Consider the following 22,324-nt stretch of genomic DNA (forward strand, 5'->3'; position numbering starts at 1 on the left):
AAAACGCTGAGGGATCCTAAGAGGAAACAGAACGTGGGTGTACAGGGCCTGGCAATGAAGTTTGAGGTGCACCACCCACCCACAACGCTGTGTGTAACAGGATACGTGCTGGGGCCAGAAAGGCGATGCTAGCAGCAGATGGTATTTGTCTGCCTGTGACTGTCTCGCAGCACTGATCTAGTGAAAAATAAATCATCCGGTGCACAGGTGTAGTTCACAGACCTCATAATCTATCAAGACATTCACACCACAAACACATTTCATGAGTCATTTGCAGATGAAGATACACATTTATTACATTTTAAGAATTAGGCTTCGCAGTAGTCAGCCTCTGCCTTCTGTATGAATGTTGGTTGTGAGCGTGGTGTGATTGGGTATGAGAACGCGGAGGCGTGTTACATGCGTTAACCACACTTGTCTATACATTGTGTGGCTATTTAATGTAAAATAATTGTTGCATGTTTTTCATTGCAGAAGCTATTTTCCAGTAGTTAAGCAGTACATGCAGGAGAGCCATTCGTGTATAATCCTTACATTACAATTTATGGTTCTATTAATTGATGGGTCACCTTTGTAAGTATATTGCATATTATTTGCGGAATCTGTTATCTATCTTAACCCATTTTATATACCCCTCCAACTTCACATTACGTACAAAATAAATACCCTATGATGGTAGAACTGGGGCGCTTTGTAAGCCAGCCAGTGATTTAGGTGCAAGAAGACACATAGGGCCTCATTACGAGTCCGGCGGTAACCAGGCGTTAAAACCGCCTGGTTACCGCTGGACTCGTGTTACCTTCCGGAGGCGGAATAGTGTAAATCCCCATTCCCATTGAGTCCCATGGGGATCATGGAAACACCGGCACCATCTCATGATGGTGCCGGTGTTTCCTCGTCCTCCTGCAGGCGGGCAGTGTTAAACCTGCCAGGTCAGACCTGGCGGGATTGACGCCTCCGCCTGCAGGAGTCGTTATCATCCGGTATGGAAACAACGGTGGCGGCGGGTTTACTGCCACTGTTGTTTCCATACCGCTGAGTTGTGATGAGGCCCAGAGTGACTTATGTAAAGGTCTTATGACTCTGGCTCATAAAGGACACAATGATGAACCGATGCATTGAAGAAGCAGTCACCTGGAAACATTTCAGATATCATCGATAACAGTAAGGTTCATTCCACCCAGTCTTGCCATCACCATTGCTCACATTGCCTAATGTATGTTCAATTACAGTATCATTAACAGAATTCACAGAATTCATTTTTCAAACAGTTATTTACAGTTAAATTATTCAGTAGCGCAGAAGGAGAAAATGCCCGAGAAACGTTTGCTTCAGTCAACTAGGATAAGACAAATTATTGCTGTGCAAGTCGACTTCCAGCCATAATAAACGATAGATTCGTCCTCCGTGTAAACATTCATTAAACAACCTTTTGTGCTAGGACTTGCAAAGGATTGTAATTCGGCCAATTTACAAAGTTAATTTTTCAAAATTGTCATTCTTTCTGATTTCACTTGCTAATGCCCACACTAAGTAGAAAGGCTGACGAAGCGCCTTTGTGTAATGTCCTGCCCTAAAGGAATGCTCTATTTTAGTAACCAACTTAAGCATTTTCCTTTGAAACATTACTTGTAAAACAAATACAATTCTTAATATGAACGCATGCATCTCAATCACTGTGTGCCTAACATTTCATAATAAAAAGATGCGAAAGGTCTGGCAATCATGAACATTTAAGTCTACATACTCTTACACATATAACATTAATATTTTTTTAGTTCGAGCTACTTACTATACATTTATCGAACCTTCAGTGATAGCTTATGCATTTTATTAACAATTTGATTCTGCAGTCAGCTTGGAAAGTACATTGCCACATTACATGTATAATTCCCATTTACTCAGGAACGTTTGAGCAGTTTGATCATGTTTTTAACAAGATCCCTGAGCAATTTTCTATGGCCTTACGGAGGAAATGTTCAGTGCATGATGGAACTGAAGATTGAGCTACTGTTCTTTCTTATTGTTGTCTGACTGCAGAGAGGCTAAAAAGTCTGTCATCAGCTTTGCGGCTTTCCTTGGCCGCTCCATTACCACAGAGTGACCACAGTTTTCCAGGACATGCAAATGGCTGGAAGGAATAGCATCAGCCAGGACTTGGCCACCTGAAACGTCCAGTACCTGAAAAAGGGACAAGGACAACATGAAACAAACTTGCAAATCTGAACACCTTAAGCGGTTACCTGCTGTTATCACTGCGACTTGCTCATAGAGGAGCTTCATACATTTAAACACATTATCGTTTATTGTCTTTTCAAAAGTAGTTGATTTGTACTATTTCCACTTCAATTGGTGCACACCTGCTCATAGTTAAGCTTGTTTCTCTACAACTATCTAAGTACTTTGGTAACCCATTAAAGGTTAAAAGTGGAGCACGGAGTAGATGACTTTCGCGCATAAAACCACACACAAATTGTGGAAGCATAGTGATGCATCCACAATTCGATCTCCTTGTCACTCAAGGGAGATGGCTCCCCTTGAGCAGATCATTCCACTGAAAATGGCATGTGATGTCATTGCCGGCGAACAAAAGATACATCTCTCCTTGCTTCCTGCTTCATACTATGGCCTGTTTTCAGTGCATGGATCTTCAATTTATTTGATCACCCAGCGCAAATTCAGCTTGCATGTTTAAATTGCCATTTTAAAGAGCATCATGCATTTTCCAAATCTGCTTTCAGGCTATTTCCACATAGACTAATTTGCACTAAATGTTATTAAGGAATTCAGTTACAAATTACTGGGGTTGGGTTAGTGTGTTAATTTATATTAGTATTATAATAGTGCAACCCAGTCTACTGGAACATCATCCTGAAACAACGTGCAATTTCAAGCACGTTCTCTGTGCACTGGCATTTAATTCTGCCCGAGACTCACACTCTTGAGTCCAAAAATTAATTTCACCCCCTAATCCCCTATTGCAGTTCAAACCCACGCTTACTTACATGTGCATGCTAAAATGATGAACTGTTTGGGATGCGAACATTCAGAGCCCCTACTATTCAGAGAACCTACTGTAAGGAATTGGGGCTGGGGCAGAAAAAGATGTGCAGTTTATGTAAAGAGCTAGATTGGTAGTAAAAACGACATATCCCAGCAGCCCTGGGTAGGGCTGTAGTTCTGGGCTTTGCGCACCTTATCAGCTGTGTTGAATGAAAGACAGACTATTTAACATGCCGACCGCCCGTGCTCAGGTGCGGATTATTAACGATTTCCAGCACGGGTGGTCACAGTGGTTTGTTCAGGGAAAACTGGAGCCAGGAGGAATGGCGGAGGAATGCAGCAGACTTTTCAGCCTGGGCCGCAGTGGTGATTGTGAAATGGCCTGGCAAGTGCTGCGCTCTACAACTTCCGGTCCGGGTTGCCCCGCGGGGCCCCGGACACTCAGATAAGTGCTTGCATAGCATGTGTACGGTTGTCATGAACATATGTTGAATGTGCGCTCCTTTCATGAGTGGTTCTGCACTAAAGCCGCACAACCTATGGCACCTCGGTTTAAAGGCTGTGCTAAACATACAGGAGGCAGGCATTTTATGTTATTTCATGATACATTATGAACCGCTGGGAAAGCGTGCTAAAGCACATCTAACAGTATAAAAGAGGTGCTAAATTGAGTATACCGTCATTATATGGGGAGATAAGGGGAAAACCTGGAATGTGATGTACTGTCAAGTTTGCTTTCATGGCTTGCCCAAAGGGGCATGCGTTTGTTCTTTCATAGAGGGGGACACCCTTGTGTGTGCCATTACGCTCGCTTTTGTGTTAACATGTGTTTCACATGCTGCAAACCATGTGCTTCCATGTGGTATTGAGTTCCATGTTATGTGCTTTCATGCTGCACTACGTCCCATGTGATGTGCTTCTATGCTATGTCCTTCATGCTATATTCATGTTTCATGTTGTAGGAGTTCCACACTACTGCCACAGGGTATGAGGTTTAGGTTGAAGACTACCAAGTTATGGTATAATACAGATTACATGCAGGTGTATGGTGAGAGTAGGTCAGGAGTACTGGTAAATGTTTATGCTTGTTTTCCCTAAACTTCCCCCAAACCTATCCAATCACGCTACCCTTATCTTCTTTCCGGTTTTTCTCACTTCCCCCTACCCATCCACAACCTCTCCCATATCCCTCTCCCCCCCCCATTAGCTGCCACGTGGCTACCTGTCTAACTAAAATCCAGGTGCCCGTGCAAACCACAGTGGGAGGGTCAATCTATTCAGCTTCAGTGGTTCGGGGGAGAGTGTTGATACCCTCTCCTCCCTTGGATACCCTCTCCTCCCTTGGTTCTTGACACCTACAATTCAGGGCCCCTACTCCTACTGTAAGCATGGCACTCATCTGCATTGCCCGACCAAGGACATTCTTACAAACACCTTGCATTTTACAAGACAAACCCCCACCCAAGTGTATAACCACAGATGTGGAAACAGCCGTAAATGCCCTAATTTGTGTTTTGTAAATCAGGCGCATGTTGTTGCTGCAAATACACTTGCGACCTCAAAAAGTCTTTGCGAATGAAGCACCTTGATCATTAAACATATTGACGGTCTATACAAAGGTCATATTCCCCCACTACAGAGAAAATGACACGATATTTAAAAGAAAAATCCTTTCACAATATTAGGAGTAGTTTAATACTTTGAGCTCAAGGCCTTATAGAATGATAATACTTCAATATACTCCAAAATGTATACAAGAGTGTGTAAAGCTTTAGAGGCTTAGCAAGACCATAGAGTATGGAACATCTAAGTGGAGGTTTCTTATAACTTTTAACATGTTCTTGTTGAAGGTAACCTATTGTTATCTATCAATAGTGCTGCCTAAGGCGGAGGGTTCGATGTTGGTTTACTGGCTATCTGTAGGGAGGTCTTCTTTCTTTCTTGTTTTGTCAAGAACATTCTTTGAATTGCAATGTTTTCCCTGTCACTTATGTTTTTAAGTCTTACTCTAGGCTTCTTTGGGTTTGTCCCTGAACTTTATTAATTTGTTGCTATGGGTTGTTTCTTTCTTACTCGGCTATAATAAAGTAGAACTCATTGTCAAGCACTAAAGAAAGACACACTCTCCTAAAGGTTCTAAGCAGGTGACTTCAGCGAGGGAATTAGATGCAAGGGTGAACGCAGGCAGGGGTTTCCATTTGCCAGTCTTTCTGCCTGCTATATTAAAGAGGAATTGTATGGGGTCAGCAGAGCTGTATGGGCGGTCTGCTTAATTATGTTGATGGATTTTAAAGTGCTATAGGACACGATAAGTTACTTGGCTGTGTACAGCAGAAAGACGATGACTAACAATAATTTAAACTAAATGAAACTACGTTTGTAGCTGCTTTCCGAAATAGCAAACTTTGTCTGGGATCTTAGTGAGATCGGGATTCCAGATAAGGGGACCGTGAACTTCAAAGATCCCTCTCCCCACGATGCACCCTGGCTGATTATAGTTGCTTAAGTACGTTAAGGCAACGTATTAGACTGTCTCAATGTTCAGATAGGATGATAAAAAAAATTTGATTTATATGGTATTTAGAATTGCTAGAGGGACAAAGCAGGCAGGGGGTTATACTTGATTGGCCTTCTGACCCATATTGCCCGTGCTCTTCACATTTCATTACCTTTTCTATTTTGTGATTGCAAGTCTTTTTTGTACTCTGTATGTGGGCTATGAATTAGGTTGGGTGGGTCCATCATCCACTTTCTTCATTTTCAGTTGGGGTGGAAAGTATAGTCGTTTTTCCTACAGTAGCACATGGGTCAATTCAGGTCTGAGAGGTTCAACCTTTCAATCATCTGATGGCCTGGCTAAAATATGGGGCACAGGGGGAGCTCCGTCATGGCAACAAAGTTTTGTAGAACGAGGGGATATGTATGGGGGAAACACAAGTGAAAATACGTGTGTTTTCGCTGTTTTTTAAACACAACGGTTGTCTGATTTTAGTGAGAGCAAGAGGCAATCCAGATTAGGGGACCATGAATAGCAAAAGTCCTCCCCGCCTGATATTAGCTTACAAGCAGGGATGTTTAAGAGGAATGCATTAGACGATCTCAATGTTCACATGGGATTCCAACAAGAGATTTGAAACCTATTTAGGTGTTTCGACTTGATACAGAGCTGTATGGGCTAGAGTTGCCACGTTATATAAAATATGAGCTTAAACTGGAAGTCAGTGCAGTTTTTGGAGGTTAGGGTAACATTAGAGAAAGGAGGTGCATTTTGGGAAAATGAGGGTAACTTTATTTTGAAGTACCTGAAGTTTAGACATTTTACAAGGATGACTGTGCAGGAAAAAAGTGGCAGTAATTCGGTTACTGCCACTTTTCCCACACTGCCAAACTATAACTTTTGGCGGATTAACCACCAGCGGTATTACCGTGGAGTAAATCCGCAGATTTCCAGAGGAGAAGTGGAAGACTTACCTCCAGCTTGTTGTTGTAGGTACATCCTCCACTTTGCCTCCAAAAACAAGCAGATTTACCATGCAGTAATTACGCCATTGGAAAATCCACCAAAAATCCACATCAAGTCCTATGGACTTCAAAATTAGGGAATTATCACCACTTACTAACTCCACAGGAGCAGGTGGCGGTAACAGTAATTGAGTCTGGTGGTACTGCAGCAGATTTACCACCGGAATAGCACCAAACTCGTAATGAGGCCCATTTTTTGTGACCTGCCCATATAAAGAGTGTTAGTGTAATTGCCTTGTGCCGACAATAGTTCTAGCTAGATAGCCAATGTTGATCTAAAAAAGGACAGCTTTTGTTGAACAAATGTATGAAGTATGTTATATTGTTTGCTTGCAATGTCACATCAAGGTGTGCATCAAAACAGACCCAAAGAGTTTTGCATCTAGTTTAGAGGCAGGCCAAAAAAAAGAAAACTGTTTAAAGAAAGATTTTTATAGGGCCCAGTAGGGCGCGAGTGGGAAGCATACCTGGAAATGCAGGAGTAGTGTCCTGGTGGGGTAGGGGGAGTTTCGCGTTTGCCAGGTCCATGTTGCAGGGTTTGCGATGAATGGGGTGGAAGTGATTGTGGCGCTGGTGCTTGGGGAAAGAGGGAAAGGGAAATGCGAGTGCCCAGATCTTAGGACTACAAGGATGAACACAGGTGGGCAGATCATTCTGGAACTACCAGGGATAAGAGTTGCTGGTCGAGGAGGAGAGGCAGGCTGACGTAAACAGGTCGAGGTCGATAGGTGGACACAGAAGCAATGGTCTAGGTGAGATGAAGAGGCCTCCAGGTAGAGGAGAAGTGGTTTGGGGGACTTAAGCAAGCAGGAGCAAAGAATGAGGTGGAAATGGCTGAAACTGGAAGCTGTGTTCCAGAACCAGTAAAAAAAAAAGGACCTCTAGGAGGCTGTGGCCCTGATGCAGTACATTTGCTTTATTCTTTGTAAATTTTATTGTTCATATATAACGTGCTTTATACCAGCGATTGGATTCTAAGCACAGTCATTGTATTCCATAATGGTCCAGCCGGCCAAGCCAAAGAGGCCCAGGAGAATGGAGGAAAGAGGACAGGAGATGAGAATGACTTGGTGTCAACGGGTGAGGGAATAAACAGGGATGACCTAAAAGTGCATGGCTGTGATGTTGGGTAGCCAGCCCTGAGGAAGATACCAAGGGCTGCGGAAGTTGTGAGGATTGGGGTTAGTACACAGTTTCCAAATACCCAGTGTCTGCACTTGGAGTACAAAACCATCTCACTGTCCCCTGAACTAAATATGCTTTTTTCTATCTTGGCTGTTTTTCTCCATGTTTCACTCTTTTCCTCAGATAAATTCTTCTGTTTAATCACCATTGTTACAGTGAAGTATGTCTTAAAGATTTCAAGTTGAAACAGATTCCCATTTTTGCAAGTAATGCGGAGACTTTATGGGTAAGTGGCAGTAGGAGCTCTTGAATGACCACACGTTCTACAGTGTTACCAAACATGGATTAGGGGAGTTCTAGAAAATTTGTTGGCCATGTTCTGACATGAACATGCCACGATTTCCTTTTCTGAATGATGTGATCCTTTACCAAATGGAAAAGGCTGCTGATGCGGAGCCTCTACGTGGAGCTCATAGGATATGCAACTACCTGAAAATATAATTCAAGGAAGACAGCCACCAACTAAAGGCCAACCTCACATTGAACTAGACCTGGATGTCCAGCACCGATCACAAACTGAATCTCATCAAGACAGAATTTCTACTGCTCACCAACACTGTACACCCCCACACCTCACTGTTCACTATGAACCTCAAGGGCTTCACCATGCAGCTAACATCCTGGGCCAGGTCTCTAGGATTTTACAAAGCCAGGCATACTTACCTCAAAACACATGTAGTAAAGAACACTCAACCAGCTTTCTATTTTATTGTTAATTTATAACGCGCTTAATACCAGCGAGCGGTTTCTAGGTGCGGGATCGGGATTTGAACCTGTGTTGCGCCATTTTGTCTTGCTTCCAAGACAAACACATTGCCCCTGAGCTATCCCTAGGGGCAGCAACTATACCTCCTATGAATAATCGAGCCCTACCAGACTTCAGATACATTGTATATGCCTTGGTCTTCTCTCACCTGGGCAGAGGAAACACCCTCCCCGCAAGCATGCTAGCGCCTAAAAGAATCATCTTCCATGCTGTTGCCAACCTCATCAAGGTCTCAGCAAATATGGCCATATAATGTCCACATGCACTGTGGCTACTGCTACATGCACATGTTGTGTACAAAGCTGACAGCACTTATGCGCCTTCCTAATTGCCAGACAAAGTCTAAATCCCAGGTGCCTCGTCAGAAGTCAGCACATGGCTGGACTAGAGTAGCAGAAAAAATAAAAATAAAACTGGAAGCACGCATTCTGTCTACACCTCAGACTATGGAACACTTGACCTGTAAAATGCTGACCCGCCCTCACTTATGCAATTCAGAATGAGGACCCTCCTCTTCAAGCCATAGAGCCAAATATCCTACCTGACGACCTACAGCCGACCCACAATAGCACACTTTCAGTACTGTTACTAGTACTAACTCTAAAGGTTAACTATAGCAGCCTGCTATCCTAAATTGTAATTCAGTAATATATGTTATGTTTTAAAGACTGTTCCCTCCAATAACCATCTAATGTATGCCTATAACACTTCCTTATGTACAGCATTAAATGTTGCAATGTGTCATCTAAGTATGGAAGTAAATTAAATAATTTACTGCGTCAGCATCACATCCGTTTGAATTCAGTCCATCTGAGGTCTTGGAAATATGGGTGACACTGATGTACACTTTGTAGTGGTACCTACCCTGGAAGTAAAAATTGGTTTTTCAGTTTGTGCCAGTAAGCAACTGTGTTCATGTCGGATATCCCTGGAGATTTCCTGTGCTTCACTTGGGATACTCTCCATCTAGAATTAGCACATGACCATTGCTCTGTTATTCTGCTGCTATGCTTTATGAATCACTATATACTTGGAGCTGTACGTTTAGGGTATGATGTTATTGCTCATTGTTACTGGCCCTCTTTAATTCTATCATTCTATTTATATCCAGATTTTTCCATGTAAAACAGCAATATAAGATCAGAGTGCCATGGATTTTGAGGATTGTGTCAGGAAGGGTCCATTTGAGGTATGGAATCTTCATTCCCTTGTTTGTGATGCGCTCAGACTACCCACCCACTACATGGGCTCCTCATATGTGTTTGTTTCCCCTTCTGGTCTTCGTGGATAGGATTGATGTCTTTATGACAGGTGTGCTCTTGGATCAAATTTCAAACAATCAACAGGCAATGTGTTTGCTCTCTGGACGGCATATCCAGTTGGGCAGTGAACTACATTGTAAGACGTGTGGATCGATTAATTTAATTGATCATTGGTTTCTTGATCTCATTCCATCTGCAAATTAGGATCCGATATAGGAGTGTTTCTAGCATCTCCAGCCACTTTGTTAGAAAGAATGCCAGGCAGGCGCAAGTAGACTCCTTTTCACTTTGATCTGGGAAAGTAACGAGTAGGAAAAGCCAGCGCATATGCAGCCTCAGGTATCCGGTCACATTCAAACCCATCATCAACTACCTTATTCCAGAACCTTCCACCACTCAGGATTTCAGATGGCTTCACAATGTACAATAGAATCATGTGGCACAGGGACCCTCACACTATTATTACACAGTGAAGCATCAATGCTGAACAACAAGGAAGCTCCCAACATACCTCACTTCCTCTAAATGATGGCCAGCATGACTCCCACACACCTCCCTTCTTTTGCATGCCAGTGCCCTCATGATGGTACCCTCTAGACTTTGACCACCTCTGATGAATCCAAAGGTATTTTCACTACTTCCATGCAGGAGGCCCTTTTCCATGAATCCAGGGAGCTGTGGCCACTACCCGATATTCCCCCTGCGGGTGGTACTCAGCGGGTGCATCTTGTGGGGAGGTAAACTCTTCATGGGGCTGGCGACGTTGGCTCTGGGAGAACACAGTATCCCCCCTCCAATCACCTAACCCTAAACCCCCTTTCTATGCTCTCAATAACAGCCTCTTCACTCGTAGAGTCATGGGATATTGCCACCCTAACATTCCCCTAGTAAGTACTGGGGCAAGGAAGATTAGGAGTTACCCAAATGAAGAGCCACTTTCTAATACTGTGACCAGGAGGCACTTGGTTGACCCACAAGGAAGCTGGAAGATCAGTAATGTGATGAGGGAGAAGCACAGAAGCATGAGGATCACATTTGAGAAACACAAGGAACAGTCTAGTGGTTGCTGGTTTCTGATTGGCCCATCTAGAGTTGAAATAAAGGCAGGAAACCAGGAAGTGCTGTCAAGCTTTCCCTGGAGGAGCAGGAATCCTGTGCTGGAACAGAAGGGGCTGTGGACCACTGCACTACCCATAAAGGAGGGGGAACTCTTGAGCGCCAGCAGTGTGCAAGGAACTAAGGGAAACAGGAGACTCCCTCACTGGAAGATATCAGCTGGGGAGCCGCAGAGAGAAGACCGTGAGAGACCAGGGAAAGCAGCAGAAACGTACAGGGGTTGCCAAGGACTGGAAACCTTGTGGACCAAGTGCACAGCTATGCGGCGGGGAACCAGGAAGGCACCGGGAGACCACAGAGGCTATGGTTGGGGGGGGGTGAAAAAGAGATAGAGGCCCGGCAGGGTCGTGAACCAGGCCTAGTCAAGAGACATTAAGAGAAGCATGCTACAAACCTGAGAAGGGGTCAGGGAACCATATGTGAAGAGCCAAAGTAAAGGGGTCTGGGACCCAATGTAGTCCCTGGCAGCGGACTATACCAGGGCTGCCAGCAGAACTGTGACATTATTAAGCAAAGGGGTCTGGGACCCAAGGCAGTCCATGGCAGGAGAGTATCCGAGGATGCCAGTAGAACTGTGACACTATTAAGTGGAGGGGTCTGGGACCCATATTTGAAAAGCAACAGAAAAAGGGTCTGGGACCGAAGGCAGTCCCTGGTAGTAGAGTACACTAGGCCTGCCAGCAGGACTGTGCGTCAGTCTTCCAAGACACAGTACCTGGGTGAAGGGTGAATCAGGTTGGCTGTGCCAGGGAGTGCAAATATTACCCTTGACCAAGTTGGAGGAAACAAAGAATGACTTGGTGCCTGGTAGGAGAGTATGCAAGGCAGGCTGGGGGTGATAAGAAGCAGGTGAACTGTATATTGCAGATAGTGTAGCCAGGGGAAGAGAATCATTCCACCTGATGCAATTTGTAAGAACCCTAAGACCCCAAGAGAGGATAGGTGTCCTCTTGGCACAGTGAACATTGTAACCAAGGGATGGGAGTCATGTTCCACTGGTGTTTTTGAGAACCTGGGGAAGCCACGGGGGAAGAGATGTCCTCTTAGTACTGTAAACGTTGTGGAGAGCCAGGGGAGAAGAAACCTCTTGGCATTGCAATCACTGTGACCAGGGGAAGGGAGTAATTCCCCCCCTGGAGTTGCTTACAGATCTTTTTATTGTAACTTTGAACTTTTACTTTGATTGATGATTGAACATGGAACTTTATGTTGGCCTTTTTTGAGAACTTAAATCTGGAGAAGGGAGCCATTCTCGCAGACGACTTTCCCACATCCAATTGGACATTAATCAGATGAAGGAGTCATTCCTCTGGATCAGTCCCTTTGTCCCTATGTTATTGGTTATAAGTGCGAGGGTTGGAAAACAGCATTTTGGCACAGGACGGTGGACTATTTTGTTTTCAACTGGACATCCCGACAGAGTCTTTAGTCATTTTGTTGATGTAGGGTAACACCTCTTAGTCATAGGGACAAGTAGGGATTTTTTCCTTATTTTCTTTATAATAAAAATCTTTATCAACCAAAATGCCACCACTGTGTCAGCATCCTACTTCTGCACCCTTACACACCCCATTCAAATCCTACAATCGTCCACGCTTGATGCACACTGCTCCCCTCACTACCTTATTCACAGGCACGGGGTCTCCAAATACCACTTCCCCCTTTTCTTATTACCATAATCTTCACTCTTCTGTAATCCTCCACTTTCAAATCTACGCATTGGATACCTCTGCAACAGTTGTGCTGCACTTTCGCCTCAATCTTTCTCAGTTCCTTCCTCTCACATCAGAATCTACAGAGACACATTTCAGTCTTGCCAGCCAAAGTGGGCACACCCTGGTGTACCCTTTTCTTACTCTCACGGGTTGAAGTGGAACCACCCAGGTGGTAGCTGAATGAGGTGACAAAGGCACCGCCTTCACTCTTTTTAACAATTCATCTTTTGTCATCGTACCTCATCATGTACCTGCACTCCTGACAGCATACACTAGAAAGCTGTTCACTCTCTGCAGCACAATTATGTTCTGGGTGATAAGGCAGAGTCCTTTTGTCACTCACGTCGCCACACCTCTATCAATACTCTTGCATCTCTTATCCCACAAACTTGTATATTAAGACACTAGCTGTGAACCCTTATCATGCACAGATCACCTTCAGAAATGTAGTGATGGGTTGTGAATTTGCCCCGTGTACCACGTTTACCTCCACCAACCTACAGAATAGGTCCACTAGTACAATGACGAAATGTCCCTCACCAGTACCCATAGCCACTGGACCCAAAACATCCATTGAAACCTTCCTCCCTACCCGACAGGGTAACTAGTGCAAAATCATGGGCTGCGCACACACAGGCAGGCTCTTACAGTTTAATCCCTTCATCAATTGCTTTATCCCAGGACCTTCCAGATGACATTAATGTAGGAGAGAGTCCTGTGATGCAAGGACCCCCACACAACACAGATTAATATTAAATAACAAGGAAGCGGTCAACTCACCTCTCTTCCTATAAATCATGTTTAACATGAGGGCTTCAAGTAAATAATGGCCAGCATAACTCCCACACATTTGTTAACAGCGGATCATTTCTAAAGGGGTTGTATAATTTTTTAGCTATGAAATTTTATTCAGCAGTAAAGAGAATTTACTAGCATAAGAGCATGAACAAAGGCAGATCTATAAGAATGAACACCAATAGTTACAACATGTCTCCTTGGATACAGTACGGCATGTCGAAATATATAAACATTACATTTATTGCGAGGGGTGTTATGTTCCAAACATGTTGCACTCTGATTCCGAGCGGATACATTGCGGGAAATGTTAGGCTCATAAGCTACATAATGAAGCAAACAATTTTGACAAGTGCAGAAAGAGAGCGGGAGAAAGAGAAAATGTGTATGAGGTATAGAGAAATGAGGAGATGAGGCAATAGAGATAAAGACGCGGGAAGAGGGGGATTAGTCAATGAACTCTCAGCAAAATAACTAAACAGTATTTGAACATACATTAGATAATATATGAAAAATAGTAGCTGAAGGGGACAGACAATGCAAATGTGATTAATCAAGGGACATATGGACTACCAAAATGCAGCAAGTACACTGTATTATATAGCATGAGCATGGTCTGGGAGGTAGATGCTGCAACTGAGGTATACCAGATCTTCCTCCATATCTTGGGCCAGATTGATGCTGAGATCGGACAACATTCATCAGTCCACTACTGTTCAGTCTTTGCATTGGGATGTGGGGGTTCAGAGGATATTGTAAATAGCAGAGGCAGTGATTGCTGACAGAATCCTCTACTTCGAAGTAGTGCCTCCATCAAGCCTATCTTCACTATGTGACCACTGAAGATCTCTAAGAAATTCACTGCTAAGCAGGGTCAGGGTCTGCAGTAACATAGGGAAGTATGCCTGTGGGAAAGCTGATCTGATTGAAGTAAAGAATGCTCTGGTTAGCCCTGGCGGACGTGTTTGCATTCAAATGCAAAATGTCTCAGGCTTTATAGGGTGAGACTAGTTGCGCACCAAGGTCTACCCATACTGGGGATAAAGGGTATAAAGTTTCTGAATCCCATCGCAGGCCCTGATTTATAACACAAGCATTTAGATACCGTTTGAAATGTGGGAAGTGCACACCCTTTTGTGCTGGGGCCAGACAACGTCCAACAACTGACATCCTTAGTTTGTTTGCTTGCCACAGGAATTTGGATCGAATTTTGATGATCGAATGTAAAATTGAGGTTGCCCATTATAAAGGTAGCATTGCAAGGGCATACAGTACTAGTGGACAAATGCTCATCTTCACAGTTGCTACATGTTCCCACCACGAGAGAACAAGCAGAAACACTTCAATCTTTGATTTAGTCATCTTCATGTTTAGTCGTAACGCGTCTTCTAATTGATTGGAAAATTGAATCCCCAAATATTTAATACTAATGGGCTGCCAGAGGAAACAGGATGCACCTACATGTGGTTTAAGACCATATTAATTTAGGGGCATGACTTCAATTTTGTCAACATTGAGTTTGTACCCAGAGACTTTGGAGTATCGGTTCACTTCCTCCAAAAAAGTAGGGAGGGAGTGAAGGGGGTCCTCTAGGAATGCAAGGATGTCATCTGCATATTCAGGGACCATAGTATGCATTGATGGGGTACCGACTACAATGATTGATGCATTAGTCCTGATGCATTGTAGAAGCGATTCTAGTGATAGTATAAACAGCAGGGGCAAAAGAGGGCAGCCCTGCTTTGTGCCTCTGTACAGCGCGAAGTAGGGGGAGAATGTTTCATTGACAAAGACTGCCGACCTGGGCAGTTTGTATAGGTTAATGATCAGGTATATCATCTTCTGAACCAAACCATGCCACCTTAACACTCCTGCCAAGAACTCCCAACCCACTCTGTCAAACGCCTTCTCTGCATCAATGGTAATCACAGCCCAAGGCTTATGCAGCTTTCTTTTTTTTGCCAGACCAAGGCTATCACAGAGCAGACGGGTATTTGTTGAGGAGAGTCTCCCTTAGACAAAGTCTGTTTGATCTTTGTGTATTAATTCAGGAAGGAGAGGTTTGAGTCTCATCACCATTCTGAATTAGGGGGATGGGCATGTCGTTTTTTGTCAGCAGAGGGTCCTTCTTGGCTTTGGTATGACTTTGATCATAGTTTCAAAAAGGTGAGCTTAGGATAGAGGTGAGTTGTGATGTTTAAATAAGCTTACTTAGAAGGTTTGGGGCAAGTACGTCTGTAAAGGAGTAGTAAAAGTCAATCGGGAACCCATCTGGGTCTTGTCCTTCTTCAGCTTGGCTATTGCCGATTAAATCTCGGAAGTTGAGATCTCCCTGTCCAACTCTGCGTTCTCATCCGACATAATGGTTTGTCGGGTAGGGTGGGGAACGTCTCATAGGTACTTGTCAATTTGGCTAAAGGGGACCTCTGATTCAGGTGTGTAAAAGTTCTCATAGAATTCTGCAAATTCTTCAGTTATCTCTTGATCTCTTAGAAGGAAGCCTTCTTCCATCTTGAGGGCGGAAACTCTATTGTTTTTTCCTGGCCTTCAATTATGAGGCTGGTAGAGCGCTAGCTTTTTTGGTACTGGCATAGAATGTGGGATGTCACTTAAGTCTTACTCCTGACGCACTCATTGTGCTCTGCCTATTATACTCTATTTTGGCTTTCATTAGCGATTTCAATTTCCGGGGGTCAGGCTGCTGTAGGCATTCTACTTCCATGGACTAGATGATTTCCAGGAATTCGGCTGTGGGTTGTTTCGTTAGTTTGTTTTTCCTGGCTACAAAACTAATTATCTGCCCCCTTAAAGCAGCTTAGTATGCATCCCATACTACCCCTTCTGAGACTCCTTCGCCCTCATTTAATTGGAAAAATTCATGTGTAATTTATTCAACCATGGCTCTAAATTCATATACACGGAGAAGATCTGTATTAGACACTACTCCAATTCTTTGGGGGTGGGGGATGGTGCTCCAATCTAGTAATAAGATGACCAGAGCATGGTCCAAGCCCTAAATCGGTGAGATCCTGGCCTCCAGCAGGAGCTTCCTCAGGCTCCTAATCAGGAATAGGTAGTCCATCCTAGAGTAGGAGGAATGTACTGGGGAATAAAATGTATATTTTAGCTCGTCAGGGTTGCATATCAGGCAAGCACCGGCTAATTGTCACAGACACAACTCTCATAGGCGTTGTTCATCTTGGAGCGGATATGCATGCATAAGAGAGGAGCAGTTTAGAATTTGGATTTCCAGGTGCAAGGCATCCCAAACATGAATGGGGCCATATGTATTTAGGATTACTATCAGTAAATTGTCCATTTTGCAATGCACCTAGACCAATATTACGCCTTTATCTACTTTCGTGCTGAGGATTTGAGTAGCTAATCTCTTATGGAACAGGATGGCCAGCCCACCTCTCCTTCCTTTAGCCTCTGTATATACAATGTGAGCCACCCATTGCTCTTACAACCTGGTGGATTGCTTACCTGGGAGCTGGGTTTCTTGTAGAAGAGCTACACAAGCTTCTAATGTCTTTGGGTGTGACAGCAACCTCTGCCTTTTGATAGAAGGTTGAAGCCTATTGCCATTCCATGTATTGTATTGTTTAGAGATGTATAGAGCACAAGACTAAGGCAAGAAGGCATCTAGGCGCTTATTAAGAGATGAGTGAGAACAAATATGTCTTACGAAAACAAAGATAATTGGAAATATTATGGCAATGCATAGGCACAGAGTTCCAAAGCGTGGGGGCCAGTACCACAAAAGATCCCCCCCCCCCTGCTTGTGCCCGAAAGAATCTTGGAATACATAGCAGAGTTTGAGAGGAAGAGCGAAGAGCTCTGAGAGGCTTGTAGAGAGTCACCTTAGACCATAGAAACTCAGCACCAGAGTTGTGAATGGCACGGTGCATAAGGCACAAAGTCTTAAACTTGATCCGGCTCCTAATAGAGAGCCAGTGCACATGACAGAGCAGATCATACAACCTTAATTGCCAAGAATGGGGATGGGTTAGTTGATCCATGAGGTGCCAAGTTGTCAAGAAAGAAGCCCTGTAGGCAACGTGTAATGACAGCCCAGTGATGGATTTCATTGCCTGCACAGATGACTTGTAGATAATAAAACATGTACAGAGCTATAATTAGACAAATTAAAATAGACTTTCTACTGAGATGAGAAAACAAAAAAAAGATAGAAAGAATAAAGAGATAAAAGGGGAGGCATACTACATCTTATGTTAATATACATCATCTGACGAATCGCAGGATTGCGTTACTTCTCCCCAGGGGAGAGCCTTTTCCTGGGGGCTACGGAGGTGAGCCCACTATGCAATACCCTCGCTAGGTGTACAGGCAAGCAGGACCTCACCGGGAGAGACTTCTCCCTAGGGGACAAGGACTCCCATTCTGATGAGGAACTCCATGCCCAATCCAATCAACAAGCAAAGGTAGTGAACCCTTCTGGAAGTGAACAGCACAAATCATTGTACACTTGTAACTGCAATGTCCAACCTGAGAAGAAATACCTGCCTGGTACTGTGACAAAGTAAACCAATGATCAATAATGAATAATAGTCTAGCACAAATGAAGGACTAGGACGTTACGCAGGGGAAGCCCCAGTGCAGCGTCCTGAGAACTAGAGGTGGAGACTCCTATGAGATAGAAGCCCTGGAAGCTCAAAGCTGTGGCGGCAGCGAAGCAAGCGGGAAGGAGGAGGCATGGCTTTCTACGCAGGGAGGAAGCTTGCCGACTATGGTGCCCATGTTGCACTAGGAAGGAAGAGAGCGTTGGAAAGCTGAAGGAGCCGATGAAGCTCCCTGGAGAGATAGACATCCAGACCTGTCGACCGAACAGAGAACATTGGGAAACAGATCCCAACCATTGAAGCCACAAACGGAGCGACACTGTGGAGTGTGTCCAAGAACGCAGGAGAGATATAAAAGGAGGTGGTCGTCCTGACCCATGGAGAAGAATCCAAAAGGTGAGCTGCCAAAACGGTGACGGCCCCAACAACAAGAATGTCACGAGGAGAGCGGGAGACCTGGGAGGGTAACTATTATAACGAATACTTTATTCATTCTCGTCAAAGTATTGTTACGGAGTTTGAGAAACATCACTGGGTCCACCATACTCGTCCCAGTGAAATGAGTAAGGATATTAGTGGGTATTTTATGCTTGTCCCAGTGAGACGCAAAGTATCAAGAAGAGTGAGAATCATTACTAGGCTCATCCTACTCGTCCCAGTGGAAAGTCAAGTGATAAGAAGAGCGAGAATTCTGGTGGAAATAAGTTTGCCTGTGCTATTCAAAATACAAGTTGGATATTAGATAAAGAGAAGACTTTCAAGAGCATGTAAGAAACCCAAAGTGAAAGAACCTCAAGAAAGAGGAAACCCTTTAAGGAGGAACTGGAAAGGCCAAGAGAAAAAAGACTCATAAGTGTATTGAATTAACTGACACAAATGATAGCCAAGAACTATCTAAAGATTCTCTATAAACAAACTTGTTGAGGAAGGAACCCAGGAGAAGGGAGCCTTTTTCTTGAACTTTAGTATTAGTGGTAGGGTCAGAATATATCAGATTTTGGACAGAGGACAGACTATTTCTTTGGACTTCACAACTGACTCATGAGCACCCTAGTTTAGTTTTGTTGGGTAGGGAAACCCATAGCTCAGGGAAAGTGAGGTGTTTTCTTATCATTTAAATAAATTCACATAAAAATGGAAAAACCTAGTCTGTCTCCTTCTGACCCACCAAAAGCAACACATGGGGGGCCTCATGGGGGACACCAATTAGCTTAACCCCTCGCAGTGCCGGTATGCCAAACATACAAATTCTCTGAATTCACCAGAGTCAAGAGGTTATCAGGGGGTGGGGAGGGTGGACACCACAGCCACTGATGCCGACTCAACCCCACTCATGAATGTAGTATCTATAAATGCCTTGTTGGCATATTCAGTGAATATGTTAAGGCACCCAAACAGGGTTAACAATGATCGCTCAATGTATAGAGCCCTACGATGCCTCTGTAGAAGATATTGCATTATATTTTAGCAAGGATCTTGATTTGTCCCTTTCTGCTCTAGGGTCGTATCTTGCAGTAACTGTATCTAAAGAGCCAGATCTAGGTCTTTTGGTGGTATGTCTCCAAAATCTGAAATGGAACAACCTCACTTCCACATCTGCATTGAGGGATTTAGGTTTGCAACAAAATAGTGAGATGGCAGAGGGTTGGGTTCATGATTGGTACAAGCACATAGTACAATGTCCATTAAACTATACAGCGAAATTTCCAAGAATCTAGAGTTCTGCAGGATCATTGAATTACTTAGCGAGGCCATTTTGTGTCATAATAGCCGTCCGCGCTGCAGCCAGGAGACCTTATCGCAGACCTCTATGTTGCAGTTCTGGCCGGGGATTTAGGAATTGGTTCCTCTTTATTATAGTGCTCTAAAAAGTCTTGCGTATGTAGACAACATGCCCTTCATATTCAAACCTACCACTCTTCTTAACAGCTTCCAGTATTTGAGTGACTTGTGAGTAATGCAGTAAAGAAGATATTTTTGGGCTGATTTTGATCACCCGTCCATTTCTGCTGGGGCCAATTCAGTGAGCTTGCTGATCATCAATTGAGGGGAAAACGTGGTTTGCAGGAAGGCGGTAGCCATTTTTCAAGCCATGACACGGGGTCTGAGACCTTGTCTCTCTCAGGGATAACCATCACCCTAATACTGTTGCTTCTGTTTCCATCCTCCAACTCGGTCACAGAGACTGCTAGTTTACCATGTCTACCCTGAAGATGTTCCATTCCCTCCATCCTGTATTCAAGCAAGGATATTTTTTCTTCACCCTGACCCAGATGACCTTTTGAACTGAACCATATCTAAGTGGATGGATTCCATTTTGTCCTGGAAATATTTGGCACGTCTTTCTACAGGTCATGGTCTTCTGTATAATGGCCAGCTCTGCCAGGATAACACTGAGGTCATGTTGGGGAGGGGTGCCACTTTTTGAGGAGGGAGGTGGATATGGTATGGAGATGAAGTCATCTTTCCTTCAGCAAATGTAAGCTTTTTTCTGTTGCTGGCATTGTTGGAGAGTGTACAAATGGGGCCTGATGGAAATATAAAAGTACTGTAGCAAAAGCACTTGATGACGTTACGTTGAAAAGCAGGAAACTGCATCCGCAGCGGCTCGTTACCTTTGGCAACGCGGCCGACAGATCTCAGCTACACTGGGAGAGTATTTCAAAAGCACAAGACCACCTCTAGTAAGTGACGATCGTGAACTAATATACTTGGGGAGCAAAAGGCTTCTAAGGGAATAGGGATTTCATTGCAAGTATTCTAATTTACAGATTGTGGGCAAATGCACGGACGGATTAACACACCGGTGGTGTTTCATGACACCCCATTAGCTTGCCAGGTGCCATCAGCGCTTCACAAGTGGAGAGAATCACCCTATGCTTACGAGGTACGCTTTGGGCATTATCAGTGTATTGGTTTCAAATAATGGCTACAGCTTTTAATATAAACGCACATTTTACGATATTATCAGCTGCAAGTAATGGAATTGTAGTAAATGCAAAACATACATGAAAGCTTTCTTGTCCTTATGGCCAGTTTATGAATACAGAATACATATGAAGTGACAAGTTATTTGACGAAAATGGGCAATTGGAACTTGTATACTGCTTGAGCACAGTGATTGCAAGACATTCTTTGAAGTGAAAAAGGAGCATTTTTTTTTAGAGAAATTGTTATCACAGGTATGAGTTACAAATATTTGTGTTATAAGATGGTATTTGCTGAGCATGTATTGAGGGTGACTATAACCCCTTATCTGTTAATATATTTTAGAGCCCGCCCTGAAGATGGACTAAGTCCGAAATGCATCGGCTGGGGCCTCTGCTAGAATGAACAAATTTAAATAAAATAATTTTTGAAAAACTATCGAAATACGTGAAGAGTATCATTTGACACAACTGCAATAGGTTGTACTAAGACTTTATAGAATGATCAAGAAACTAAGCTTTACATAAGCAGTAGTATTTACTACATACAGGGCGTCTCCAAAGCTCAATGAGAACTTCACTGAGCATACTTTTGCAGCAATAGCACTTGATCCATAATCCTTGCACAACCTTTAATTAGTAGCCTACCTTGTTAGGGGGCCTTTTTCAAGGACGTCTGCCTGCTCAGCCACAGCTCCTTCAGGCAATGAAAGCAAAGACGGATTTGTGCTGTGCTGTTTCCTGAAGGCGTTTGGTATGCATGGACCCAAACTGTGTGCTTGCTCTTAGACGCAGATCTCGTACTGGATTAGGCACTGGCTGCAGGTAAGAGAGTCCCCTTGGAACAGGGATGAGGCACTGTGCTGTGTGGGTGCCCCACACACCACAAGGCCAGCCTGTACCAAAGCAGGTTTGCACATGGCGCAGCTTAGATACAGCTTTCCTCATCCCTTGCTGAGGGCATCACCGCACCCGCAGCTGTTCTCTCGAGTCCATCACTTCATCCCTGAAAGTGGGGATAACGGAGGATGCAGGTGTGTGATTAAACACTGGTGGTTTGTGCATGTTCATAATATATTGTGGAGTTGAGGTGAGGATTATTTTAAGATTGTGGTCTCTTGTGGTCTGTTAGCCATCCGGGTCCCTCACAATGTCCTCTCTTTTTTTTCACCCCTTTGGGGCCAAACTCTTTCTTCTTTGCCCCTTTGCGTCCTGAATCTTTGTTCTTCTCCACTGTGGGCCCATGCGCCCGCCCCCACCACTACCACTACCCAAACTCTAGTCACTTCTCCTAACCTCCGCCTGCAGTTTCAACCACCACTTCCTCAATTCCCATCTTCCACCACCAAACTCAATTTCGCCTAGGGATATGGTGCTAAGCTCAACTACAAGGGATATGGTGCCCTGCTCAGCACGTAGGTATGATAACTTGCTCACCGACCAGGGATAG

The 22,324-nt window shown here is 44.0% G+C and overlaps 1 protein-coding gene across 3 annotated transcripts in view; it reads right to left on the bottom strand.

Moving 5' to 3' along the window:
• Nucleotides 1–270: 270 nt before the first annotated feature.
• Nucleotides 271–22,324, bottom strand: part of ABHD6 (abhydrolase domain containing 6, acylglycerol lipase) — a 597,080-nt gene continuing 575,026 nt past the window's right edge. For all 3 annotated transcript variants that reach the window (XM_069643773.1, XM_069643772.1, XM_069643774.1), the window contains exon 9: nt 271–2,181. In XM_069643773.1, coding sequence (XP_069499874.1) covers nt 2,008–2,181 — 174 coding nt within the window. In that variant the 3' untranslated portion in view covers nt 271–2,007. The remainder of the gene's footprint in view (nt 2,182–22,324) is intronic.

This window comes from Ambystoma mexicanum, chromosome 2p (genome assembly GCF_040938575.1).
Source record: "Ambystoma mexicanum isolate Mex_15411 chromosome 2p, UKY_AmexF1_1, whole genome shotgun sequence".
Classification (NCBI taxonomy): Eukaryota; Metazoa; Chordata; class Amphibia; order Caudata; family Ambystomatidae; genus Ambystoma; species Ambystoma mexicanum.